This window comes from Rhinoraja longicauda, chromosome 40 (genome assembly GCF_053455715.1).
Source record: "Rhinoraja longicauda isolate Sanriku21f chromosome 40, sRhiLon1.1, whole genome shotgun sequence".
Taxonomy (NCBI): domain Eukaryota; kingdom Metazoa; phylum Chordata; class Chondrichthyes; order Rajiformes; family Arhynchobatidae; genus Rhinoraja; species Rhinoraja longicauda.
The window spans coordinates 7,127,174-7,151,993 of NC_135992.1; the positions used below are offsets into that span (position 1 = coordinate 7,127,174).

Genomic DNA, 24,820 nt, shown 5'->3' on the forward strand with positions numbered 1-24,820 from the left:
GCAGAGTCGGGCCATTCGGCCCATCAAGTTTACCTAGGGTTGTCAACTGTCCCGTATTAGCCAGGACATCCCGTATTTTGGGCTGAATTGGTTTGTCCCGTACGGGACAGGCCCTTGTCCCGCATTAGTAGGGTTGCCAACTTCCTCACTCCCAAAGAAGGGACCAAGAGTGATGTCACCGCCCCGCGCCCCCCCCACGTGACCTCACCCAGCCAGAGGCCACGTGCTCCCGCTCCACCAATGGCGGCCGCCATTGGTGGAGCGGGAGCACGTGGCCGCTGGCTGGGTGAGGTCACGTGGGGCGCGGGGCGGTGGCACGGTGGCGCAGTGGTAGAGTTGCTGCCTTACAGCGAATGCAGCGCCGGAGACCCGGGTTCGATCCCGACTATGGGTGCTGTCTGCACGGAGTTTGTACGTTCTCCCCGTGACCTGCGTGGGTTTTCTCCGAGATCTTCGGTTTCCTCCCACACTCCAAAGACGTGCGGGTATGTAGGTTAAGATTATTAAGGGGTTGGACACGTTAGAGGCAGGAAACATGTTCCCAATGTTGGGGGAGTCCAGAACCAGGGGCCACAGTTTAAGAATAAGGGGGAGGCCATTTAGAAATGAGATGAGGAAAAACTTTTTCAGTCAGAGAGTTGTGAATCTGTGGAATTCTCTGCCTCAGAAGGCAGTGGAGGCCAATTCTCTGAATGCATTCAAGAGAGAGCTAGATAGAGCTCTTAAGGATAGCGGAGTCAGGGGGTATGGGGAGAAGGCAGGAACGGGGTACTGACTGAGAATGATCAGCCATGATCACATTGAATGGCGGTGTTGGCTCGAAGGGTTGAATGGCCTCCTCCTGCACCTATTGTCTATTGTCTATTGTTAATTGGCTTGGTAAATGTAAATATTGCCCCTCGTGAGTGTAGGATGGTGTTAGTGTGCGGGAATCGCTGGTCGGCGCGGACCCGGTAGGCCGAAAGTGAGCCTGTTTCCGCGCTGTATCTCTAAACTAAACTAAACGGCGGCACGGTAGCGCAGCGGTAGAGTTGCTGCTTTACAGAGAATGCAGCGCCGGAGACTCAGGTTCGATCCTGACTACGGGCGCCGTCTGTAAGGAGTTTGTACGTTCTCCCCGTGACCTGCGTGGGTTTTCTCCGAGATCTTCGGTTTCCTCCCACACTTCAAAGACGTACAGGTATGTAGGTTAATTGGCTGGGTTAAAATGTAAAAATTGTCCCTAGTGGGTGTAGGATAGTGTTAATGTGCGGGGATCGCTGGGCGGCGCGGAGGGCCGAAAAGGCCTGTTTCCGGCTGTATATATATGATATGATATGATATGATGATAAACTAGGCTAAAATAAAGTTCGTACCTTGGGTTGGTCGTAGTGTTCCAGGGACATGGTGACCACGTTGATGCAGATGGTGAAGGTGATGAAGAGGTCCAGGTAGTGGCTGGTACACAAGGTGTGGATGAAGAGGCGGACAGGCGAGTAGGCAGCGTAGTAGGGCAGCTGCTGGGCTTCTGGTGTGGCCAGGCCAACATTGGGGTTGTGGTCTGGGGGGGGGGGGGGGGGAAGGAACAAAGAGCAGTTGGTTAGTACTCCGATACCCCCCTTGCCCTGCTTCCTGAACGTTACACCTCCGCCCCATTGCTCTGCCTTGGTGAGTGAGTGTCCATGCCCTGTGCTGTGAAGAGTTGCCGGGTGGGATGGCTGAGCTCCTGCGTTTGGAGGGACTGGGGCCTGTCTTTACTCTCGGGCCTGTGTCGGCCATTACCGCCGGGCGATCACAAGGCTCGCATAGGTTTTGCGGGCTCCCCACCGCGTTCTCCTGCAGCTCCTCCACGGCCACCTCCAGCACATCTGTGGTATCAGGAAACAGCGACACAGATCAGCACACGGGGACCGCGTGGGTCGGCATTGAGGGCAGGGAGACGGGCGGCACGGTGGCGCAGCGGTAGAGTTGCTGCCTCACAATACCAGAGTCCCAGGTTCGATCCTGACTACGGGTGCTGTCTGCGCGGAGATTGTACGTTCTACCCGTGACCGCGTGGGATTTCACAGGTTATAGGAGTAGAATTAGGCCATTCGGCCCATCGAGTCGTGTGCTATTTTGGGTGCTATTGTGTGTTCTTTTTTAGTACCTGCACTGATGTGCAGCACTTTGGTCAGCGTGGGTTGTGTTTAAATGTGCTATTCAAATTGACTTGACTTGAGTCCACTCCGCCATTCACTCATGGCTGATATCTCCCTCCTAACCACATTTTCCTGCCTTCTCCCCGTAACCCTTGACACCCGTTCTAATCAAGAATTTGTCTATCTCTGCCTTAAAAATATATCCACTGACTTGGCCTCCACAGCCCTCTGTGGCAATGAGTTCCACAGATTCACCACCCTCTGACTAAAGAAGTTCCTCCTCGCCTCCTTTCTAAAAGAGCGCCCTTTAATTCTGAGGCTGTGCCCTCTGGTCCTAGACTCTCCCACCAGTGGAAACATCCTCTCCACATCCACTCTATCCAGGCCTTTCATTATTCTATAAGTTTCAATGAGGTCCCCCCTCATCCTTCTAAACTCCAGTGAGTACAGGCCCAGAGCCGACAAACGCTCATCATATGTTAACCCACTCATTCCTGGGATCATTCATGTGAACCTTGTGATGCTCCGGTTTCTAGGTTTTTTTTAGATTTAGAGATACAGCGCGGAAACAGGCCCTTCGGCCCACCGGGTCCGCGCCGCCCAGCGATCCCCGCACACTAACACTTTCCTACACACACTAGGGACAATTTTACATTTGCCCAGCCAATTAACCTACAAACCTGTACGTCTTTGGAGTGTGGGAGGAAACCGAAGATCTCTGAGAAAACCCACGCAGGTCACGGGGAGAACGTACAAACTCCGTACAGACGGCGCCCGTAGTCAGGATCAAACCTGAGTCTCCGGCGCTGCATTCGCTGTAAGGCGGCAACTCTACCGCTGCACCATCGTTTCCTCCCACATCCCAAAGACGTGCAGGATTTCTAGGTTAATTGGCGTCTGTAAATTGTTCCCACGGAGCAGGATAGAACTAGTGTACCAGGTGATTGTTTATTCGGCAGGGACCCGGTGGGCCGAAGGGCCTGTTTCCATGTTGTATCTAGACTCTAAACCCTTCATAATGGGACAAGGATTGGGTGCTAGCTGTGGGTCTTTTACGGGTGTCAGGGGGAGAAGGCAGGAGAATGGGGTTAGGAGGGAGAGATAGATCAGCCATGATTGAATGGCGGAGTAGACGTGATGGGCCGAATGGCCTAATACTGCTCCTATTCACTGCAGAATATATGAACTTATCCCCGGGAGGACGAAGGAGGGGGTGGAAGGAAAAGAGGGTGGAGAAGAGGGAGGTGGTGGGAGAGTGAGGAAACATAGAAAATAGGTGCAGGAGGAGGCCATTTGGCCCTTCGAGCCAGCACCGCCATTCATTGTGATCATGGCTGATCATCAGTTATTAAAGATGTGATAGCATCACATTTGGAAAGTGGTGAAATCATCGGACAAAGTCAGCATGGATTTACCAAAGGCAAATCATGTCTGACGAATCTTATAGAATTTTTCGAGGATGTAACTAGTAGAGTGGATAAGGGAGAACCAGTCGATGTGTTATATCTGGACTTTCAGAAGGCCTTCGACAAGGTCCCACATAGGAGATTGGGGTACAAATTTAAAGCACACGGTATTGAGGGTTCAGTTTTGAGGTGGATAGAAAATTGGTTGGCGGACAGGAAGCAAAGAGTAGGAATAAACGGGTCCTTTTCGGAATGGCAGGCAGTGACCAGTGGGGTACCGCAAGGCTCAGTGCTGGGACCCCAGTTATTTACAGTGTATATTAATGATTTGGACGAGGGAATTGAATGCAACATCTCTAAGTTTGCGGATGAAACGAAGCTGGGTGGCAGTGTTAGCTGCGAGGAGGATGCTAGGAGGCTGCAGAGTGACTTGGATAGATTAGGCGAGTGGGCAAATGCGTGGCAGATGCAATATAATGTGGATAAATGTGAGGTTATCCACTTTGGCGGCAAGAACAGGAAAGCAGAGTATTACATGAATGGTGACCGATTAGGAGAAAGGGAGATGCAACGTGACCTTGGTGTCATGGTGCACCAGTCATTGAAAGCAAGCATGCAGGTGCAGCAGGCAGTGAAGAAAGCGAATGGTATGTTGGCATTCATAGCAAGAGGATTTGAGTTTAGGAGCAGGGAGGTACTGCTGCAGTTGTACAGGGCCTTGGTGAGACCGCACCTGGAGTATTGTGTGCAGTTTTGGTCTCCTAACCTGAGGAAAGACGTTCTTGCCTTAGAGGGAGTACAGAGAAGGTTCACCAGATTAATCCCTGGGATGGCGGGACTTACATATGAGGAAAGACTGGATAGACTGGGCTTGTACTCGCTGGAATTTAGAAGACTGAGGGGGGATCTTATAGAAACATATAAAATTCTTAAGGGGTTGGAGAGGCTAGATGCGGGAAGATTGTTCCCGATGTTGGGGGAGTCCAGAACCAGGGGTCACAGCTTAAGGATAAGGGGGAAGTCTTTTAGGACCGAGATGAGAAAACATTTCTTCACACAGAGAGTGGTGAGTCTGTGGAATTCTCTGCCACAGAAGGTAGTTGAGGCCAGTTCATTGGCTATATTTAAGAGGGAGTTAGATGTGGCCCTTTTTGCTAAAGGGATCAGGGGGTATGGAGAGAAGGCAGGTACAGGCTACTGAGCTGGATGATCAGCCATGATCATATTGAATGATCGCAGGCTCGAAGGGCCGAATGGCCTACTCCTGCACCTCTTTTCTATGTTTCTATGTTTCTATCCGCAATCAGTAACCAGTGCCTGCCTTCTCCCCTTATCCCTTGACTCTGCTAGCCCCTAGAGCTCTATCTAACAAGGAGGGGAAGGAAGGGGAAAGAGACAAGAGGAAGAAGGAAAAAATGAGCATGCAAGGAAAGTGCAGGAGGAAGAAATGAGAGTTGGGTCTTTGGATTGGGCAGGAAAGGAAGAATTGGCTGTGGGATGGGGGATGGGAGATAGGGTGGGTAGGAAATGGAACAGGAAGGAGGGGGAAGAAATGGGAAGTCACGGAGGGTGAGCGGGGACAGAGCAGCCGAGGGAGGCGGGAATGTGAACGAGAAAAGGAGAGAGGGAAAGTGGAAATGTGGGACAGAGGAAGAGAATTGAAGGAGAGAGAGAGGGGTGGGTGGGGTGAAGGGAGTGCAAGGGGAAGGGGGGTGAGGGGGGGAATTGGACTGAGGAAGGGAGGGGATGAGGGAAGCAAAGCAACTTTGAGGAGAGGAATCCTAGGATCACCACAACTCATGCCCGCAGAGGTAACTTCTTCAAACAGTGGTTATAAAATAGAGGAAATGTGTGGAAAAACATTCTTTAGTTTAGAGATGCAGCGTGGAAACAGCGGAGGGATGGGGGAGAGGGTAGGCGAAGGGGTGGAGGTAGAGGGGGTGGGGTTGAGGGGGGGTGGGGATGGTAGTGGGGGGGGGGGTGGAGAGGGTGTTGAGGGTGGGAATGGGGAGGGGTGGGGGGAGTGTGGAGAGGGGATTGGAGGGATGGGGGTGGGGATGGAAGTAGGGAGGGGTTTGGCGATGGGGTGGGGGTGAGATGAGGGCAGGGGGCTGGGGGGTGAGATTGGGGCTGAGGGAGGGGTGGGTGGTGGTTGTGAGGGAGAGGGTGAGTGAGGGGTCAGGGGATGGGAGTGGAGTGGAGGGGCGGTGGGGTGACGGCAGGGATGTGGGTGGGGCAGGGCATGGAGACGAGGGCTGGGGGTGGGAACGGGTAGGGTTGCCAACTGTCCTGTATTAGCCGGGACATCCCGTATATTGGGCTCAATTGGTTTGTCCCATTCGGGATCGCCCTTGACCCATATTAGGCCTGGGGCCGCTGTAGGCCCGGATGCTGTAGGCCCGGATGCTGTAGGCCTGGATGCTGTAGGCCCAGACACTGTAGGCCCGGACAGTGTAGGCCCGGGCACTGTAGGCCCGGACACTGTAGGCCTGGACAGTGTAGACCCGGACAATGTAGGCCTGGATGCTGTAGGCCCGGACACTGTAGGCCCGGACAGTGTAGGCCCGGGCACTGTAGGCCTGGACAGTGTAGGCCCGGACACTGTAGGCTCTGACAGTGTAGGCCCGGGCACTGTAGGCCCGGACGCTGTAGACCTGGACACTGTAGGCCGGGCACTGTAGGCCCGGACACTGTAGGCCTGGACAGTGTAGGACCGGACAGTGTAGGTCCGGACAATGTAGGCCCGGACAGTGTAGGCCCGGATACTGTAGGCCCGGACACTGTAGGCCCGGACGCAGTAGGCCCGGACACTGTAGGCCTGGACAGTGTAGGCTCGGACACTGCATGCCCGGACATTGTAGCCCCGGACAGTGTAGGCCCGGACAGTGTAGGCCCGGACACTGTAGTCCCGGAGGCCCGGGCGCCGCCTAACGGAGGTTGCATTGCAACCCGCCTCCCGGCCCGGGGCGGCCGCCATTGGTGGAGCGGGAGCACGTGGCCGCTGGCCGAGTGAAGTCACGCGGGGCCGGGAGAGTGGGGCGGCGACGTCACCTTTTGTCCCTTATTTGGGAGTGAGAAAGTTGGCAACCTCTAGGAGTGGGAGCGGGAGCGGAGGGGGGTGAGCTTGGGGTGGGGGTGGAGCTGGGAGTGGAGGTAACTGGCTCCTTACTCCTGCGTTTCTTCTCCAGCCGGCGCAGACGTTTCTCCTCGCGCCGCAGCGCCTCCTCGGCTTCCTGGTTCTGCCGGCACTTGTGGAAGTTCTCCACCACCACGCCGACAAACATGTTGAGCACGAAGAAGCTGACAATGAGCAGGAAGGAGATGAAGTAGAGCAGCATCCAGGGGTTGTTGTTGATGATGGGCTGCGAAGGCAAGGTCACAGCCGTCAGTGTTTGCTCTCCCCGGAGTGATCCGTCATCAGTTTAGTTTACTGTCACGTGTACATTGAAAAACGTGTAGGAAAGAGTGGTTTAAATCAAAGGGACACACAAAATGCTGGAGTAACTCAGCGGGTCAGGCAGCATCTTGGGAGAGAAGGAATGGGTGACGTTTCGGGTCGAGACCCCTCCTCGGACTGATGTCAGGGGAGGGGGTGGGACCGAAGAAGGGTCTCGACCCGAAACGTCACCCATCCCTTCTCTCCCGAGATGCTGCCAGACCCGCTGAGTTACTCCAGCATTTTGCGCATGCACTCAAAAGCCTTTGTTGCCTGCTAACCAGTCTGTGGAAAGACAATACATGATTATACGAGCCATTCACAGTGTACAGATACATGATACATATGATGGCACTGGGCCTGTACTCGCTGGAGTATAGAAGGATGAGGGGAGGGACCTCATTGAAACATACAGAATGGTGAAAGCCTTGGATAGGGTGGATGTGGAGAGGATGTTTCCACTGGTGGGAGAGTCTAGGACTAGAGGTCATAGCCTCTAGAATTAGAAGACGTTCCTTTAGGAAGGAGATGTGGAGGACTTTCTTTAGTCAGAGGGAGGTGAATCTGTGGAATTCTTTGCCACAGAGGGCTGTGGAGGCCAAGTCAGTGGATATTTTTAAGGCAGAGATAGATAGATTCTTGATCAGTACGGGTGTCAGGGGTTAGGGGGAGAAGGCAGGAGAATGGGGATAGGAGGGAGAGATAGATCAGCCATGACTGAATAACGGAGCAGACTTGATGGGCCGAATGGCCTAATTCTGTTCATATCACGAATGACCTTATGATAAAGGGAATAACGTTGAATAACGTTTAGTGCAACATGAATTCCAGTGTACTCCGATCAAAGGTGTAGGAAAATAACTGCAGATGCTGGTTCAAATCGAAGGTGGACACAGAATGCTGGAGTAACTCAGCGGGTCAGGCAGCATCTCTGGAGAGAAGGAATGGGTGACGTTTCGGGTCGAGACCCTTCTTCAGACTGAAGGTAGTCCAAGGGTCTCCAATGGGGTAGAGTGGAGTGAATATAATGGGTGATTATAACATATATATAACACATATAACAACTACAGCATGGAAACAGGCCTGTCCGGCCCTACCAGTCCACGCCGACCATTCTCCCTGACCTAGTCTCATCTACCTGCACTCAGACCATAACCCTCCAATCCCCTCCTATCCATATACCTATCCAATTTACTCTTAAATAATAAAATCGAGCCAGCCTCCACCACTTCCACCGGAAGCCCATTCCATACAGCCACAACCCTCTGAGTAAAGAAGTTCCCCCTCATGTTACCCCTAAACCTTTGTCCCTCAATTCTGAAGCTATGTCCCCTTGTTGGAATCTTCCCCACTCTCAAAGGGAAAAGCCTACCCACGTCAACTCTGTCCGTCCCTCTCATAATTTTAAAAACCTCTATCAAGTCCCCCCTCAACCTTCTACGCTCCAAAGAATAAAGACCCAACCTGTTCAACCTCTCTCTGTAGCCTAAGTGCTGAAACCCAGGCAACATTCTAGTAAATCTCCTCTGTACCCTCTCCATTTTGTCGACATCCTTCCTATAATTTGGCGACCAGAACTGCACACCATACTCCAGATTCGGCCTCACCAATGCCCTGTACAATTTCAACATTACATCCCAACTTCTATACTCGATGCTCTGATTTATAAAGGCAAGCATACCAAACGCCTTCTTCACCACCCTATCCACATGAGATTCCACCTTCAGGGAACAATGCACAGTTATTCCCAGATCCCTCTGTTCCACTTCTGTGTAGAGACACTTCTGTGGCTGGCACATATTAGTCACCTGGGCTGGGCGCCATATTGATTCATATTTTATTTGGGCAGTTTACAACCCAGTGGTATGAATATTGATTTCTCTAATTTCAAGTAGCCCTCGCATTCCCTCTCTCTCCAATCCTCCCCATCATACTTGTCCTGCCAGTTCCACTGTTCGTAATCCTATATGCCTTCGTTAGGGTTAGGGGATAAATAAAGTTCTATCGTATCGTATATCGTATCGATATCACCTCTTCCACAGCCAGCAATGGACCATTGTGGGCTCTGCCTCTCCTTAGTCATCGGTGATCATTGACAGAAAGGGAAAAAGCAAGGAACTGCAGATGCTGAAATTGTGGAGTAAAGCACAAAGTGCCGGAGTTACTCAACGGGTCAGGCGGATGGAGTGGACGTACGACGCTTTGGGTCAGGACCCTTCCACCACCTGAAAGAGGGAGTTGAGAGATGGGGGAGTAAGAGAGAGAGAGGAAAGTGAGAAAGGAGAGAGAGAGTGGGAAAGGGGGGAGGAAAGAGAGGGAGGGAGAGAGATGGAAGAATGAAAGAGGAGAGAGATGGTGGAAAGAGAGCGAGAGAAGAGAGAGGAGAGGAAATAAAGATTGAGAGAGGAAATAAAGATTGAGAGAGGGGAAGAGAGAGAAGGAAAGAGAGAGAAAAGAGTGAGGAAAATGAGAGAGGAGAGAGAGGAAAGAGGGAGAGAGAGAGAGAGAGAGAGAGAGAGAGGGAGAGAGAGAGAGAGAGAGAGAGAGAGAGAGAGAGAGAGAGAGAGAGAGAGAGAGAGAGAGAGAGAGAGAGAGGAAAATGAGAGAAATGAAAATGAGAAAGAGAGAGAGGAAGGAGAGCGAGAGAGAGAGAGAGAGAGAGAGAGAGAGAGAGAGAGAGAGAGAGAGAGAGAGAGAGAGAGAGAGAGAGAGAGAGAGAGAGAGAGAGAGAGAGAGAGAGAGAGAGAGAGAGAGAGAGAGAGAGAGAGAGAGCAGAGAGGGAGGGAGAGATAGAGGAGTGGGGAAGGTTGACAATGAGAACAAGAGAGAAGGACAAAGAGTCAAACACAACAAGGGCAGAGATGAGGAAAGAGATGGATGCAACAAATATTGAACAGAAAGAAGCAGAGTCGATGGGGTGAGCAGATGATGAAAGGGGGCAATAAGGCCCAATGGGGCAAGGAGAGAGCGTTAGGTTGAGAAGCAGAAGCACGTGAGCCTACAACGGAGGGCTTGCATGTCCAAACACAGGTGGGCATCTCGACAAGCCTGGCTGCTGTGCAATTGCTCATCCCAGCCATAAACTGAGTGAAATCGTTCAGCCCATTTGCAAGATCTATTTCACCACTTAATTAGTTTTATAACCTTGTCTTATCCATCTGTTACGAGAATCCTTCTATTCTTCCGAAGGACCTGCCGTGTCACTGGTACATATGAATCCACCCAGACCAAGCAGAAAATAGCTGGAGCTGTTACAGATAGTGAAATAACTCGCTTAAGAAGATGGTTAAATATTTTGCTTTAAAACTATTTTTAATTGTAATCTGCACTGTGCAGATATATTGCGGCAGATTTTTTTTAATGACTCCAGCAGTGATCGGCACGGTGGCGCAGCGGTAGAGTTGCTGCCTCACAGCGCAGGGGTCCTGGGTTCGATCCCGACTACGGGCGCTGTCTGTACGGAGTTTGTACGTTCTCCTTGCGACTCCAAAGACGAGCAGGTCTATAGTTAATTGGCTTGGGAAAATTGTGAATTGTGCAAATTGTGAATTGTAAATAGTGTGTGTAGGATAGTGTTAGTGTGTGGGGATCGCTGGTCGGCACGGTCTCGGTGGGCCGAAGGGCCTGTTTCCGCGCTGTATCTCTAAACTAAACTAAAACTATAGTCTGAAGAAGGGTCTCGACCTGAAACATCGCCCATTCCTTCTCTCCAGAGATGCTGCCTGTCCCGTTGAGTTACTCCAGCATTTTGTGGCTATGTTCGATTTAAACCAGCATCTGCAGTTCCTTCATACACATAAACTAAATCTACATAATCTATATAAGTGTGAGGTGCTGCATTTTGGTAGGACAAATCAAAATAGGACGTACAGGGTAAATGGTAGGGAATTGAGGAATGCAGTGGAACAGAGGGATCTGGGAATAACTGTGCATTGTTCCCTGAAGGTGGAATCTCATGTGGATAGGGTGGTGAAGAAGGCATTTGGTATGCTTGCCTTTATAAATCAGAGCATCGAGTATAGAAGTTGGGATGTAATGTTGAAATTGTACAGGGCATTGGTGAGGCCGAATCTGGAGTATGGTGTGCAGTTCTGGTCGCCAAATTATAGGAAGGATGTCGACAAAATGGAGAGGGTACAGAGGAGATTTACTAGAATGTTGCCTGGGTTTCAGCACTTAGGCTACAGAGAGAGGTTGAACTGGTTGGGTCTTTATTCTTTGGAGCGTAGAAGGTTGAGGGGGGACTTGATAGAGGTTTTTTAAATTTTGAGAGGGGCGGACAGAGTTGACGTGGGTAGGCTTTTCCCTTTGAGAGTGGGGAAGATTCCAACAAGGGGACATAGCTTCAGAATTGAGGGACAAAGGTTTAGGGGTAACATGAGGGGGAATTTCGTTACTCAGAGGGTTGTGGCTGCATGGAATGGGCTTCCGGTGGAAGTGGTGGAGGCTGGCTCGATTTTATTATTTAAGAGTAAATTGGATAGGTATATGGATAGGAGGGGATTGGAGGGTTATGGTCTGAGTGCAGGTAGATGAGACTAGGTCAGGGAGAATGGTCGGCGTGGACTGGTAGGGCCGGACAGGCCTGTTTCCATGCTGTAGTTGTTATATGTTATATGTTATACAGGTGCCATTTGAAGCTTTGCAGGGAGTTTGACCAACATTTAACATCCAAGTACAGGGGGAGACACAGGGGCAGGTGGTGAAAGCCCAAATATAGATACAGATGATCCCCCCCTGTCTCATGTTACCGGGGTGGGGGGGAGGTAATAGGCCCAGAAATTCAAACGCATTGCGATTTTTTTGCAACGTAATGCCACATCATCTGCCCATGAGGCAAACATAAAATAAAAAATTGACAATGTGTAGATCTTAGTTTAGTTTAGTTTCGACACATAGCGTGGAAACAGGCCCATCGGCCCACCGAGTCCACGTCGACCAGCGATCAGCCCTTACACTAGTTCTGTCCTGCAGATGGACACAAAAAGCTGGAGTAACTCAGCAGGACGGGCAGCATCTCTGGAGAGAAGGAATGGGTGACGTTTCGGGTCTCTGGCGCTGTAAGCGCTGTCAGGCGGCAGCTCCACCGGTGCGCCACCGGTTCTTCAGACTTCTTCAGTCTGAAGAAGGGTCTCGACCTGAAACGTCACCCATTCCTTCTCTCCTGAGATGCTGCCTGACCCGCTGAGTTACTCCAGCATTGTGTGAATAAATCCAATCCAAGTAAAGCTGCCATTTTACCAACAATGAACAATTAGGTGGCACAGCGGTAGAGTTGCTGTCTTGCAGCGAATGCAGCGCCGGAGACCCGGGTTCGATCCCGACTACGGGTGCTGTCTGTACGTTCCCCCTGTGACCTGTGTGGGTTTTCGCCGAGATCTTCCGTTTCCTCCCACACTCCAAAGACGTGCAGGTTTGTGGGTTAATTGGCTTGGGGTAAATGTTAAAAGAATTGTCCCTAGTGGGTGTCGGATAGTGTTAATGTGCGGGGTGTTGAGTATAGGAGCAAAGAGGTCCTTCTGCAGTTGTACAGGGCCCTAGTGAGACCGTACCTGGAGTAGTGTGTGCAGTTTTGGTCTCCAAATTTGAGGAAGGATATTCTTGCTATTGAGGGCGTGAGGCGTAGGTTTACTAGGTTAATTCCCGGAATGGCGGGACTATCATATGTTGAAAGACTGGAGCGACTAGGATTGTATACACTAGAATTTAGAAGGATGAGAGGAGATCTTATCGAAACGTATAAGATTATTAAGGGGTTGAACACTTTAGAGGCAGGAAACATGTTCACAATGTTGGGGGAGTCCAGAACAAGAGGCCACAGTTTAAGAATAAGGGGTAGGCCATTTAGAACTGAGATGAGGAAAAAGATATTCAGTCAGAGAGTTGCGAATCTGTGGAATTCTCTGCCTCAGAAGGCTGTGGAGGCCAATTCTCTGAATGCATTTAAGAGAGAGCTAGATAGAGCTCTTAAGGATAGCGGAGTCATGGGGTATGGGGAGAAGGCAGGAACGGGGTACTGATTGAGAATGATCAGCCATGATCACATTGAATGGCGGTGCTGGCTCGAAGGGCCGAATGGCCTCCTCCTGCACCCATTGTCTATTGTCTATTGTCTATCGCTGGTCAGCGTGGGCCGAAAGGGCCTGTTTCCGCGTTTTATCTCGAAACTAAACAAGTGGCGATGCCCTCCACGGTCAAAGAGCTGCCTTGATTTTAACCGTTCCTGCCTTCCTTTACCTGCTGATCAATGGACACGGCGTCCAGCCCATGGTACATGATGTTGACCCAGCCATCCTTCGAAGCGAGCACAAAGAGAGACATCAGAGCCTGTTGTAGGGAGACACAGACATTGGTTTCAAACTGAGATACAGACTGCTACCAGCTTGACAGCATCCGAAGATCACAGCACTGCCCGGAGTTAATTCAGCCCTGCTAAGTAGGCCTCTTGCACCTGACATCTACTCTCAGTAAAGACTTCATATTGTTCATATATATTGTTCACGTTAATCACATTAGGAGGTATATCAGTGTATATTAATCACAATGGGTGTTTTTTGATCACTAGGGGAGGTATATCATGAGGTTATACGTGATAGAAGCAGAATTAGGCCATTCGGCCCATCAAGTCTACTCCGCCATTCAATCATGGCTGATCTACCTCTCCCTCCTAACCCCATTCTCCTGCCTTCTCCCCATAACCCCTGACACCCGCACTAATCAAGAATCTATCTAGCTCTGTCTCAAAAATATCCATTGACTTGGCCTCCACAGCCTTCTGTGGCAAAGAATTCCACAGATTCATCACCCTCTGGCGAAATAAATTCTTCCTCATCTCCTTCCGAAAGGATCGTCCATTAATTCTGAGGCCGTAACCTTGAGTCCTAGACCAAAGGTACTAGAGAAAGAAGATGGACCACTCCGTTGAAGTCGCCTATACTGAAGTGTAGTACGCAAAGGAGTGTAACGTCCGCCATTTTAGTAAGCAAACCCCGCAGTGTAATCAGTATTTGGGGGGAACAGTATGTGTGATGATACCATTAAAATGCAGAATATATCTCATCTGTCAATTCACAGATTTTTGTTATTTTTCTTTTTAAATGTTTCTGGAAGTTTCTGCCGACTAAAATGGCGCCGTGATGTACTACGGTTTTTAGGGTCGAGTGGCCTATCTTGCTCCTCTAGTATTTTTTTCCTAGACTCTCCCACTAGTGGAAACATCCTCTCCACACCCACTCTATCCGAGTGGAATAGAGCCCCAGCCTCTCCCTATAGCCCAGGTCCTCTAGCCCTGGCAACATCCTTGTAAATCTTCTCTGTACCACTTTCCAGCTTGACAACATCTTTCCGAAAACACGGTGCCCAGAACTGAACCAGTCTGAAGAAGGGTCTCGACCCGAAACGCCATCCGTTCCTTCTCTCCAGAGATGCTGCCTGTCCCTCTGATTTACACCAGCATTCTGTGTCTATCTTCGGATTAAACCAGCATCTGCAGTTCCAATATCAATAGTCATTTATTTGTCACATCCACATAAATGTGCAGCGAAATGAAAAATTACCCGCAGTTCAACAATAAGACCAATAAGAATAATCAATAAAAATGCAATAACACATACAATAAACTAACACCAAACAAAAGAAACATCCATCACAGCGAGTCTCCTCCAGTCCCCTCCTCACTGTGATGGAAGGCCAGAGTGTCTTTTCTCTTCCCCCTTCCCACACAGTAAGTGTTCAGACCGTTACTGGATCTGCGAGAGTAGACTGGAAGAGAGACACCAGTTGTGAATTCTGTACCTGTCCCAGGTTGTCAAAGTTGTACTTGTGATGGACCCACTTGTAGTTGGCCAGCAAACAGTCTGATCGGTTGGTGACGTTGCGGGTATCATGGCCCTGGCAGTAGTAGAACTTGCCTTTGAAGAGCTGTAAAGTTTAAAGGGCATTGTTAGTGGTGTGATATTCGGCTAAGGTTGGCCAACAATATTGTCCCTGGCCCCGACCATGTCCTGAACAGTGAATACGAATTGATACCATCAAATCGGAGGTGCAAATCGAAGATTTAATAAGGTTAGACTGAAGCACTCTTTTGTGCACCAGACAATCCTGACACTAAACATAGAACGTAATCCCAGATCAAATGTACGTTGAAGGGTCTGGAATGTGTCGTCATTTACCGATGGGGAACATATGCATCCTCGTTTCAATAGACAATAGACAATAGGTGCAGGAGGAGGCCATTCGGCCCTTCGAGCCAGCACCGCCATTCAATGTGATCATGGCTGATCATTCTCAATCAGTACCCCGTTCCTGCCTTCTCCCCATACCCCCTGACTCCGCTATCCTTAAGAGCTCTATCCTATCCAGCTCTCTCTTGAATGCATTCAGAGAATTGGCCTCCATTGCCTTCTGAGGCAGAGAATTCCACAGATTCACAACTCTCTGACTGAAAAAGTTTTTCCTCATCTCAGTTCTAAATGGCCTACCCCTTATTCTTAAACTGTGGCCCCTTGTTCTGGACTCCCCCCAACATTGGGAACATGTTTCTTGTCTCACTTTCTTTGTCTTTGTTGATGTTGCAGGTGGAGCTGCTGAGATGCAAGAAAAACCTTAGACTTGATCTGACAATAAAGTGTTATCGTATCGTATCGTATTGTCCCCGGAGTTGAAGACTGGCCGGAGGAACCCCTGGTCTGATTCACCGACTGGCAAGATGGCGGCCCTGTTATTTTTGTACCTTTACAATCTTCCCAGGGGGTGGATTTGGACACGTGTTGGTGGTCGGGCCAGTCTGAAGAGGGCTTCCTACCCAGAACGTCGCCTACCCATCTTCTCCAGAGATCCGAGCGCAGACTGGATGATCATTGCGCTGAACTCCTTCGCTCAGTCCACCTAGGCCTGCCCAATCTCCCGGTTGCCAAACAAACTAAACGTCGCCCATTCCTTCCCTCCAGAGATGCTGCCTGACCTGCTGAGTTACTCCAGCTTTTTGTGTCTATCTTTGGTTTAAACCAGCGTCTGCCGTTCCTTCCTGCATATTAACTCCCCTTCCCGGTCCCACACTGACCATTTTGTCCTGGGCCTCTTCCACTGTCATAGTGAGGCCCAGCGCAAATTGGAGGAACAGCACCTCATATTTTGCTTGGGCAGCTCACACCCCAGCGGTATGAACATTGATTTCTCTAGTTTCATGTAGCCTTTGCATTCCCTCTCTCTCCGTCCCTCCCCCCCCCCCCCCCCCCCTCTAGGCGTCCTGCTAGTTTCACTGGTCGTATTCCTTCACTTTCACCTCTTCCACAGCCAACAATGGACCTTTGTGGGCTCCACCTTTCCTTGGTCATCAGTGCCGGCTCTGATTCGATCTGTACCTTTTCATACCCCCAGGTTTCCCTCTCCCCTGCTCCCAGTCTGAAGAAGGGTCTCGAAGTCTCCTCTTCTTACACCCCAGCGATGCTACCCGACCTGCTGAGCCAGCACTTTGTGTCCATCTTTGGTGTAAACCAAAATCTGCAGTTTTTAGATTTTTTAGATTTAGAGATACAGCACGGAAACAGGCCCTTCGGCCCACCGGACCCACCGCCCAGCGATCCCCGCACATTAACACTATCCTACACACACTAGGGACAATTTTTTTTACATTTGCCCAGCCAATTAACCTACATACCTGTACGTTGGAGTGTGGGAGGAAACCGAAGATCTCGGAGAAAACCCACGCAGGTCACGGGGAGAACGTACAAACTACGTACAGACGGCGCCCGTAGTCAGGATCGAACCTGAGTCTCCGGCGCTGCATTCGCTGTAAGGCAGCAACTCTACCGCTGCGCTACAGTGACGCAGCCGTTGCTTCCGACACACTCTCCAGAGATGCTGCCTGACCGACCGAGTTACTCCAGCACTTTGTCTCTATCTTGGGTTTTCAACTAGCACCTGCGGTTCCATGCTTCCACGACTTGATTGCCCCGATCAATAGACAATAGGTGCAGGAGGAGGCCATTCGGCCCTTCGAGCCAGCACCGCCATTCAATGTGATCATGGCTGATCATTTTCAATCAATACCCCGTTCCTGCCTTCTCCCCATACCCCCTGACTCCGCTATCCTTAAGAGCTCTATCCAGCTCTCTCTTGAATGCATTCAGAGAATTGGCCTCCACTGCCTTCTGAGGCAGAGAATTCCACAGATTCACAACTCTCTGACTGAAAAAGTTTTTCCTCGTCTCAGTTCTAAATGGCCTACCCCTTATTCTTAAACTGTGGCCCGTTGTTCTGGACTCCCCCAACATTGGGAACATGTTTCCTGCCTCTAACGTGTCCAACCCCTTAATAATCTTATACGCTTCGATAAGATCTCCTCTCATCCTTCTAAATTCCAGTGTATACAAGCCTATGCCATCCCATCTCTTGTGTGGAGAGCAGGGGTGGGGGTAATCTTGGACAAGAGGGTGGGGGGGGGGGGGGAACTCCATCAGCTCATCGATAGATCTTGAGATCGGGAGATGTCCCTCTCATGAATCCCAGCCAGCTGGGAAGCTGGAATTACAGGTTAATCCCTACCCTCCAGTTAAAAAAAGGAAATGCTCCAAATGTGCAGCAGACCGGCCAGCATCTGCGGAGGCAGAGGTTAGTGCGACACTCCAAAAGGTTCGTGACATTTTATCAGTCCGGAACTTTAACACTGGGCAGTCCTTGGGCCGGATGGATGACACAGTCAAATAATATTGGTGTGGTCCAAAGTAGTTTGAAAGAGGCCTTGGGAAAGATGAGCGAGGTTTACATCCACGTCCATCATTACATCTACAATGGAAATTCCGATGCCTTCTCAGAGAAACATGGAAAACATGTGCAGGAGTAGGCCATTCGGCCCTTTCGAGCCAGCACCACCATTCAATGTCATCATGGCGGATCGCGTCACGAGCCCGTCCCTTTAATGGTCCCCTGGTTGTCCATCTGCTCACGGCGGCACAGAGGCTGGTAGAGCCGCTGCCTCACGGCGCCAGAGATCCCGTTTCGATCCTGACCCTGGTGTACGAGGGCAGATGTACAACCTGGGGCCATTAAAGGGACGGGCTCGTGACGAGATCAGCCAAGATGACATTGAATGGCGGTGCTGGCTCGAAGGGCCGAACGGCCTACTCCTGCACCTGTTTTCCATGTTTCTCTGAGAAGGCATCGGAATTTCCATTGTAGATGTAATGATGGAAGTGGATGCAAACCTCTCTCATCTTTCCCAAGGCTTCTCTCAAACTACTTTGGTCTGTTCTCCCGGGGACCTCGTGGGTTTCCTCCGGGTGCTCCGGTTTCCCCCCCGCATCCCAAAGGCTTGCGGGTTTGTTGTTTGTTGTGGGTTTACTGGCCGCTGTAAAAATTGCCCCTGGTGTGTCGAGAGTGGGTGCGAAAGTGGAATATCAAAGCACTAGTGTGAACGGGTCATCGATGATCGCTGTGGGCTCGATGGGCCAAAAGGCATTTTCCATGCGTATCACTAGAATGTTAAATAAACTACGAACTCAGTGAAAAAAGGACATAAAGTGCTGGAGTAATTCAGCAGGTCAGGCAGCAACTCTGGAGAACACGGATAGGTGAAGTTTCGGGTCGAGAACCTTCTTTGGAACGAAAAACTCAGTGAGCCTTTCCAAAGTTGTGTAGGACATTAACTGCAGTTGCTGGTACAAATCGAAGGTATCACAAAATGCTGGAGTAACTCAGCGGGTCAGGCAGCCTCTCGGGAGAGAAGGAATGGGTGACGTTTCGGGTCGTGACCCTTCTTCAGACTAAAGGAGGGTCTCGACCCGAAACGTCACCCATTCCTTCTCTCTAGAGATGCTGCCTGACCCGCTGAGTTACCCCAGCATTTTGTGATACTTTCCAAAGATGTTGTCAGGCAGAGAAGATCTTCGAGGATGTTGGCAGGACTCGAGGGCTTGAGCTGTAGAGAGAGGCTGAGCAGGCAGGACTCTCATCATTGGAGCACAGGAGGATGAGGAATGAAGTTGGAGAGGTGTACAAAACCATGAGAGGAATAGACACACAGAGGCTCTTGCCGAGAGTAGGGGTATCGAGAACCAGAGGACATCGGCTTAAAGTGACCGGGGAAGATTTAATAGACAATAGACAATAGACAATAGGTGCAGGAGGAGGCCATTCAGCCTTCGAGCCAGCACCGCCATTCAATGCGATCATGGCTGATCACTCTCAATCAGTACCCCGTTCCTGCCCTCTCCCCATACCCCCTCACTCCGCTATCCTTAAGAGCTCTATCCAGCTCTCTCTTGAAAGCATCCAACGAACTGGCCTCCACTGCCTTCTGAGGCAGAGAATTCCACACCTTCACCACTCTCTGACTGAAAAAGTTCTTCCTCATCTCCGTTCTAAATGGCCTACCCCTTATTCTTAAACTGTGGCCCCTTGTTCTGGACTCCCCCAACATTGGGAACATGTTTCCTGCCTCTAATGTGTCCAATCACCTAATTATCTTATATGTTTCAATAAGATCCCCCCTCAGGGGTAACGTTCTCACAAAAGGAGTGGTAGGTGTATGTAACGAGAAATGCCGGAGGAGGTAGTTGAGGCAGCGTTTAAGAAACATTTAGACAGGTACATGGATAAGACAGGTTTAGAGGGATATGGGCCAAATGCAGGCAGGTGGGACTAGTGTAGATGGGACATGTTGGTCGGTGTGGGGAAGTTGGGCCGAAGGGCCTGTTTCCACGCTGTATGACGCTGTGACCCGCTGAGTTACTCCAGCACTTTGTGCCTATCTTTCACAGAGTATAGGCGTTTGGACGTTATGTTACAGTTGTACACGACGTTGATGTGTTTGCATTTGTACGTAGGAAGGAACTGCAGATGCTGGTTTACACCGAAGAAAGGCACAAAACGCTGGAGTAACTCAGCGGAACGGGCAGCATCTCTGGAGAGAAGGGATGGGTGACGTTTCGGTACGAGTCTGAAGAAGGGTCTCGAGGCCGAAAAACGTCACCCATTCCTTCTATCCGGAGATGCTGCCCGTCCCGCTGAGTTACTCCAGCGTTTTGTGTCTATCTTTGGAGTGTATACATTTGTGTCTACCTCCAAGAATAATCCATTTTCTCTCTCTTTAGGCTTGGTTAACTCGGCAGTGGGCCTCTGGGCATTAAAGATTACCCGCCGGCCACAGAGGACTCATCATTAATGTCAGCGCAACGACAGGGGATTATTCACTTGAGCTGCCTCACGCGCAGACACAGGGCTGGAGAGATTGCACAGCCCTCTTCCTGCCTGCCTGATACACACTGCAGCCCATCGGTGTCAACAAACGACAGCCCCTCTGTGCTTCAGGGAGTCGGTAATTAAAACGATTACTTACTGATTCGTAAAGATCTTGAAAAGGGCACGGTGGATGTGGCAACAGCGAGTCTGATTCACGTCTAGCGAGGCATAATTAATAAAGAGGAACACTATGGTTTGACTTGTGCAAGGGCATAATTGGATTATGTTTATAACCACGCAAACCTTTGGCACAGTTCCGTTTAGTTTATTGTCACGTGTGCCGAGGTACAGTGAAAAGCTTTTGTCGCGCGCCCCCAGTCGTACAGGGCCTTGGTGAGACCGCACCTGGAGTATTGTGTGCAGTTTTGGTCTCCTAATCTGAGGAAAGACATTCTAGCCTTAGAGGGAGTACAGAGAAGGTTCACCAGATTGATCCCTGGGATGGCAGGACTTTCATATGAAGAAAGACTGGATAGACTGGGCTTGTACTCGCTGGAATTTAGAAGACTGAGGGGGGATCTTATAGAAACATATAAAATTCTTAAGGGGTTGGAGAGGCTAGATGCGGGAAGATTGTTCCCGATGTTGGGGAAGTCCAGAACTAGGGGTCACAGCTTAAGGATAAGGGGGAAGTCTTTTAGGACCGAGATGAGAAAACATTTCTTCACACAGAGAGTGGTGAGTCTGTGGAATTCTCTGCCACAGAAGGTAGTTGAGGCCAGTTCATTGGCTATATTTAAGAGGGAGTTAGATGTGGCCCTTGTGGCTAAAGGGATCAGGGGGTATGGAGAGAAGGCAGGTACAGGTTACTGAGCTGGATGATCAGCCATGATCATATTGAATGGCGGTGCAGGCTCGAAGGGCCGAATGGCCTACTCCTGCACCTATTTTCTATGTTTCTATGTTTCTATGTAACCAGTCAGCGGAAAGACAATGCACGATTACAATCGAGCCATTTACAGTGCAGAGGTACACGATGAGGGAATAACGTTTAGTGCGAGGTTAAAGCCAGTAAAGTCCGATCAAAGATAATCCAAGAATCACCAATGAGGTAGATAGTAGTTCAGGACTGCTCTCTGGTTGTGGTAGGATGCGGCAGTTGTGTGTAGAGCAGTATATTTAGAGTCATAGAGTTATACAGCGTGGAAACAGGCCTTTCGGCCTAGCTTGCCCATGACAACCAAGGTGCCCCATCTACACTAGACCCGCCTGTCCCATATCCCTCTAAACCTTTCAGATCCAGTCTGAAGAAGAGTTCCAACCCAAAACGTTACCTATTCCTTTTCTCCAGAGATGCTGCCTGACCCGCTGAGTTACTCCAGCATTATCTCCTTATCCATGGGTCTCTAGGTTCCTATCCAAAGTCCCTCAATTCCTGAACATGTCTGAACATGTCTGAACACCGTATTTTCCAGTCTTTGTGACAAAACAATAGCCAATAGGTGCAGGAGGAGGCCATTCGGCCCTTCGAGCTAGCACCGCCATTCAATGTGATCATGGCTGATCATTCTCAATCAGTACCCCGTTCCTGCCTTCTCCCCGTACCCCCTGACTCCGCTATCCTTAAGAGCTCTATCTAGCTCTCTGTTGAATGCATTCAAAGAATTGGTCTCCACTGCCTTCTGAGGCAGAGAATTCCACAGATTTACAACTCTCTGATGAAAAAGTTTTTCCTCATCTCCGTTCTAAATGGCCTACCCCTTATTCTTAAACTGTGGCCCCTGGTTCTGGACTCCCCCAACATTGGGAACATGTTTCCTGCCTCTAACGTGTCCAACCCCTTAATAATCTTATATGTTTCGATAAGATCCCCTCTCATCCTTCTAAATTCCAGTGTAAACAAGCCCAGTCGCTCCAGTCTTTCAACATACAACAGTCCCGCCATTCCGGGAATTAACCTAGTAAATCTACGCTGCACGCCCTCAATAGCAAGAATATCCGTCCTCAAATTTGGAGACCAAAACTGCACACAGTACTCCAGGTGCGATCTCACCAGGGCCCTGTACAACTGCAGGAGGAGATTGAGAAGGAGGTGGTGCTGAGGCTCTTGAAGAAAAGTACTGTCCAACACGAGAGGGCACAGCTATAAGATGAGAGGAGGAAAGTTGAATGGAGATGTGTGGGGCAGGTTTTTCACACAGAGGCCGTTGTGGACATGGAACACATTGCCAAGGGGTGGTGCTGGAGGCCGATACCATGGTGGTGTTTAAGAGGCTTTTAGGTAGGCAAATGGAAGTACAGTGAAAAGAGGTGAATGGATCATGTACAGGTAGATGAGATCAGTTCAGACTTGACTTTAGTTCTCAGGGCAGCACGGTGGCGCAGCGGTAGAGTTGCTGCCTCACAGCGCCAGAGACCCAGGTTCGATCCTGACTACGGGCGCTGTCTGCAAGGAGTTTGTACGTTCTCCCCGTGACCTGCGTGGGTTTTCTCCGAGATTTTCGGTTTCCTCCCACACTCCAAAGACGTGCAGGTTTGTTGGTTAATTGGCCTGGGGTAAGTATAAATTGTCCCTAGTGTGTGTAGGATAGTGTTAGCGTGCGGGGATCGCTGGGCGGTGCGGACTCGGTGGGCCGAAACGTCTGTTTCCTGTATGTTTACTATATGTTTACTATATTGGTACTTGCGAGCAAAGCACCAAGGCACATTCCTTGTATGTCTAAATACTTGACTAATAAAATTTATTCAATTCAATTTATTCAATTCAACTAAACTGTGTTAATAGGGCAGGCGTGGCAGCAAGTCCCATCATGTCCCATCGTGGGCGGCACGGTGGCGCAGCGGTAGAGTGGCTGCCTCACAGCGCCAGAGACCCAGGTTCGATCCTGACTACGGGCGCCGTCTGTACGGAGTTTGTAAGTTCTCCCCGTGACCTGCGTGGGTTTTCTCCGAGATCTTCGGTTTCCTCCCACACTCCAAAGACGTACAGGTTTGTAGGTTAGTTGGCTGGGCAAATGTTAGTGGGTGTAGGATAGTGTTAGTGTGCGGGGATCGCTGGGCGGCGCGGACCCGGTGGGCCGAAGGGCCTGTTTCTGCGCTGTATCTCTAAATCTAAAAATCTAACAAAAAAATGTATACACTGATTTACAACAATCTTGGCAATGGCATGGTTCGCAAGGGCAGTATTTATCCATCGCTCTTGAGTTTCCCTGCTGGGTGAGAGAAGGGCAGGTAGTCCCCGGAGCTACTGTAGTCCATGTGGTGCAGCACCGACCAGAGTTTCTCCGCATTAAGGCAGGCTCTGTCTCTTCCCCACATTACCCCCCAATGCTATCGCAGTGGTAGAGCTCCTGCCTCTCAGCGCCGGAGACCCAGGTTCGATTCCGACTACGGGCGCCGTCTGTACGGAGTTTGTACGTTCTCCCCGTGACCTGCGTGGGTTTTATCCGGTTTCCTCCCACATTCCAAAGACGTGCAGGTTTGTAGGTTAATTGGCTTGGAATAATTGTAAATTGTCCCTGGCGTGTGTAGGATAGTGTTAGCGTGCGGGGATCGCTGGGCGGCGTGGACTCGGTGGGCCGAAGGGCCTTTTTCTGTGTTGTATCTCTAAATCTAAACTAAAGCATAGATAGACACAAACCGCTGGAGTAACTCAGCGGGACAGGCAGCATCTCCGGAGTGAAGGAATGGGTGACGTTTCGAGTCGAGACCCTTCTTCAGAGTCAGGGGAGAGGGAAACGAGAGATATGGAAGGGTTAAATAACTCGTAGCTTGCAAAACACTTGGTAAATTCTGGAGGACATGCTTGAAGATCATTCTTATGCGTGTGGAGAGTGGTTGGAATTGGAGAATTCATGCAGACGGCTTTTAATATTGAACAAGTCAGTCCATTAGTAAACCTCTAGAGTAGTCCTTCATAACCCTCCAATGATTTTTTAATATCACTATTAATAAAGCTTGCCTGAAATTACTTGAACACAAGTTAAATTCTCGAACTGATAGAATTGTTACTGAAGCTAGTAGCTTTCCAAAAATTCAGATTCCTGAGGAGAATATATGTGCACTTTAAAAACAAATCAAATCGAGAACCAGAGGACATAGGTTTAAGGTGAGGGGGGAAAGATTTAATAGGAATCTGAAGGGTAACTTTTTCATGCAAAGGGTGGTGGGTGTATGGAACGAGCTGCCAGAGGAGGTAGTTGAGGCAGGAACTATCGCAACGTTTAAGAAACATTTAGACAGGTACGTGGATAGAACAGGTTTAGAGGGATATGGGCCAAATGCAGGTAGGTGGGACTAGTGTAGATGGGACATGTTGGCAAGTGTGGGTAAGTTTGGCTGAAGGACTCTATGACTCTGCATTAGTTGATTTCTACAGAAAATAACACGTGGGATTCACTCCATGAGTAACGTGCCACGAGGTTGTATTGAGTATAACGTGGACAGAAATATTGTGGCGTCTATACACTAAAACTCTCGTTTGTTTGTTTGTTTGTTTGTTCCTGAACTGCAGCCAAAACGGTACACGATAACGCGACAATTTTAGGCCCACCTTACTCACCGTCGTCCCTTTGGTGCTAATGGAAGAAGTTTCATTGAAATCGGTGTTATATTTTTAAAGTTATTCACATTTTAAAGTTTAAATCTATCTCCTAGGGAGGGAGGGAGGGAGAGGGGTG

At 49.9% G+C, this 24,820-nt stretch overlaps 1 protein-coding gene across 1 annotated transcript in view; it reads right to left on the minus strand.

Annotated features, from left to right (window-relative positions):
* Window positions 1-24,820, minus strand: part of LOC144611390 (voltage-dependent T-type calcium channel subunit alpha-1I-like) — a 382,459-nt gene that overhangs the window by 47,053 nt on the left and 310,586 nt on the right. Inside the window, exons 19-22 of the mRNA XM_078430461.1 lie at window positions 14,757-14,882; window positions 13,200-13,289; window positions 6,696-6,888; window positions 1,356-1,507 (exon numbers count right to left, since the gene is read on the minus strand). Coding sequence (XP_078286587.1) covers window positions 1,356-1,507; window positions 6,696-6,888; window positions 13,200-13,289; window positions 14,757-14,882 — 561 coding nt within the window. The remainder of the gene's footprint in view (window positions 1-1,355; window positions 1,508-6,695; window positions 6,889-13,199; window positions 13,290-14,756; window positions 14,883-24,820) is intronic.